This window comes from Austrofundulus limnaeus, unplaced genomic scaffold (genome assembly GCF_001266775.1).
Source record: "Austrofundulus limnaeus strain Quisiro unplaced genomic scaffold, Austrofundulus_limnaeus-1.0 Scaffold77, whole genome shotgun sequence".
NCBI lineage: Eukaryota > Metazoa > Chordata > Actinopteri > Cyprinodontiformes > Rivulidae > Austrofundulus > Austrofundulus limnaeus.
The window spans coordinates 1,002,190-1,005,443 of record NW_013952479.1 but is presented as its reverse complement, the minus strand read 5'-3'; the positions used below and the strand labels follow the sequence as shown (position 1 = coordinate 1,005,443).

Here is a 3,254-nt window from a genome sequence, read left to right as displayed (position 1 = left end):
GAGAGAGAGAGAGAGAGAGAGAGAGAGAGAGAGAGAGAGAGAGAGAGAGAGAGAGAGAGAGAGAGAGAGCTGTCTTATGTATCACATTCTTTCATTTCAAGGAGGGCTGATTGTGAGTCACTGTTTTTTTCTCAGTGGATAAGAAAGCAGTATGAAAATCTCTCCAGTCATATCGATGTTTATACGGATGGATTTGTTTTCATACAGTGAATATTTGTAGACAGCGCACCTCCCAGTCACAGCTTCGTTCCTTGGGAGTAAAGATCATTAAGACTCACAACGTAACACAAAAAAGTTCAGAGAGAATGTGGATTTGAACCAGACAACAAATGTGTGCACAAGTTCACAGTTTGTTGTTTGAAAATGCTACTAAATTAAAATCAAATCATGACTGAACACATTTCCTGATGGTAAAAAAATTGTGAATGATCCAAAATTGCATGTACTAGAAACAGAAATTTAATGTATGAACTGGTTGCAACTAGTTATAACTAACCCATTTTGTAAAGTCACGAAATACTTAATGAAAATTTTGATCCTCAAATGTCTGTGTTCTGGGAAAACTGTGGTACACACACACCCTTGACTTTTTCATTTACAGGATCACAAATACATATTAATTTCCCCACTTTTTGGACACACACACAAACTTGTTTTTATATACTTGTGGGGACTTCCAATTGACTTCCATTCATCTTTTGATAATTTTATATCCTAACTCTAACCACMAACCCTAAGGCTAACCTCACAGGTACCTACCTGACCCTAAAACTAACCTAAACTCCATTCACACCTTGGTCATAAAACTAACCCCCAACCCAAAATCAACCTCCGAAGTTTTGGGACCCAGGCTTTGGGCCCCACAAGGAGCACCCGGTCCCCACAAGGCTGCATTTTCCTTAAAACTTGGCCCCACAATGTAGGAAAAACAAGGCTACACACACACACACACACACACACACACACTCCTATACCTATTGTCTATGCCTTAATTAGGACCAATGTTCACAAAAAGTCAAATATTCAGCTTGACTTGTCTGGAACCACCTGCTGAGGTAGATCCAAAAGCGTGATTGGAAACAAAAATGGAGACACATTTGATCAACCCTGAATTGATGAGAACCACTTATAGGCACACCCATGGAGAGGTAGCTCAAACGATGGTGTGACACAAGGCCGTCAAACTGAACTTCTAAAAACTCCCCATCATGCCAAAAATCTGTGATACACAAGGTCGACAGGATGCTGGAAACGACATGAGCCGAAGTCAACATGCATAAACAGGCTTGGACCCCGGTCATAACTGCTTCACAGTTCTGGTTAAAAGTTAAATCTATTTACGAAACTTTGAGTTAAAATTGAATTACAATTGGGCAAGAGTTTTTCTGGTCTATATGATCTGGATCAAGACAAAGATCAATACTCAGTTATGGATAACACTTCATACCTTAATTAGCCTTACTTAATAATTAATAAATGGTTATTTAATCTTGAAAACATTATTTTTTTTCTTGGTCTTCTCAGACCAGGGTCAAAGACAGGTGGAAATGTTTATTCCCCCTCGGGGTGACCCTTACAAGATGATTAATGCCTAAGAGGCTACAAATCAGTGCATTTATTAATGCTTTACCCTTAAAGGCTAATTACTTTTATCATTACCATTTATTAATGATTAAGTAATGCTAAATAATGTGTAGGTATTATATTGTTACCTAATTATGATTTTAACTTGCCTGTTTGGTGAAAATATATGAATTGCATTTTTAATAGAATAAAATAAGGGATTAACAAAGAACTGTTGTGTTCAAATTAATTAAAAAAAGAGTTTAAACACAGGCTCTGTTTTTATTTGAAATACTGACAAAAGTAATAGAGCATGATTTTAGAGGGCCGTCTTTATTTTTTGTGTAAGATGCTCATTGCTCACAAATGCAGTCAACACAACAACAATGTTGCTTTTTAAGAAAAGTAAAAAGGTCAGCAGAAACCATTAGCAGAAATAATTAGTTCTAAATTAAATAAAACAAGGACGTTTGTGTTGGAATTATACAACAGCATTTTTACAGCAGTTTAAAGAGCAAACACATTGTGTAGCTTCCTGGTTTCAGGATTGATCTGTTTGAGTTGTGCTTTCAAAGGAAGACACATCGACTTGAATGTAAAAACAAATTTAAAGCTCCTTCTTTTAAAACAATTAAAGAGTTTATTTGACTTAAAACAGTGGATGCTGTAGCTCGGAAGTACTTTTTCAAATGCAAATTTGCTGCTTTGGTTTTTAATTTCCTTATATGAGATGAAAAACATCCACCAGCTGAACACTGAAGGCCACAATGTACCCCTAATGTGTTTCTGACCTGGATGTTATATATTTTACACTAAAGCTAAAACTGCCTATTTTAGAGTTAAGCATCTTTTGACTTTCTTGTTTGCTTTTTTCCTCAGGATCACATCCCAGTCCCGTACCAACCAGACTCCAGCAGTAATCCATCATCCACCACCTCCTCCACCCCGTCCTCCCCAGCTCCTCCCTTACCTAGCAGTGCCACTCCCCCCTCACCACTGCATCCGTCCCCGCAGTCAGCACGCCAACAAAAACAGTTCAACCTGACAGGTGAAGAAAAAAATGAATTTCTTTTAAAGTGGGGAATATTTATTATTGTGTTATAATTTTAGCAGCACATTAAATGAATGACATCATTTAATACCAGTCCTGTTGGTCAGTGGATCTGTTGTTCACAACTTTTAGTTTGCATTAATCTGAATGAAACAATAACTAAACAATAACATTTTATATGTATGGAAACAGAATATGTTAGCTTTATTTTATTTTTTTCAGACTCAACAAAAACCTATTATATAAAAGTTTAAAACTTAATACAAAAAAATATATATAATGTTATTCTACAAAACTTGACAGTATTTGACATATAAAACATGTACATCTTATCAAATCAGACAATGAAAGCATGAATGAAAAATTAATTGTCATACAAGTTAAATCCATTCATTCTGTTCATGTTCCTCAGCTCGTTAGCATGCTAACACTACTTTTTTTGTCACTTCAGTAGAAAATGAAACCAAATATTAGTTTATTTAGTTTATTTATTTCTTCATCAGTGACTTTTTTAAGTGAATGCTAACACTGCTGATTTGCTCAATTATATATTCAATTCAGTTCAATTCAATTCAAGATTTTTAAAGACACAATAAATGTGAAAAGGAATAAAAAATACTTCTAATACAATACTATATAT

At 35.2% G+C, this 3,254-nt stretch overlaps 1 protein-coding gene across 2 annotated transcripts in view; it reads left to right on the top strand.

Annotated features, from left to right (window-relative positions):
* Positions 1-3,254, top strand: part of ksr2 (kinase suppressor of ras 2) — a 127,760-nt gene that overhangs the window by 94,447 nt on the left and 30,059 nt on the right. For both annotated transcript variants that reach the window (XM_014011142.1, XM_014011141.1), the window contains one exon: positions 2,443-2,611. In XM_014011142.1, the coding sequence (XP_013866596.1) occupies positions 2,443-2,611 (169 nt within the window). The remainder of the gene's footprint in view (positions 1-2,442; positions 2,612-3,254) is intronic.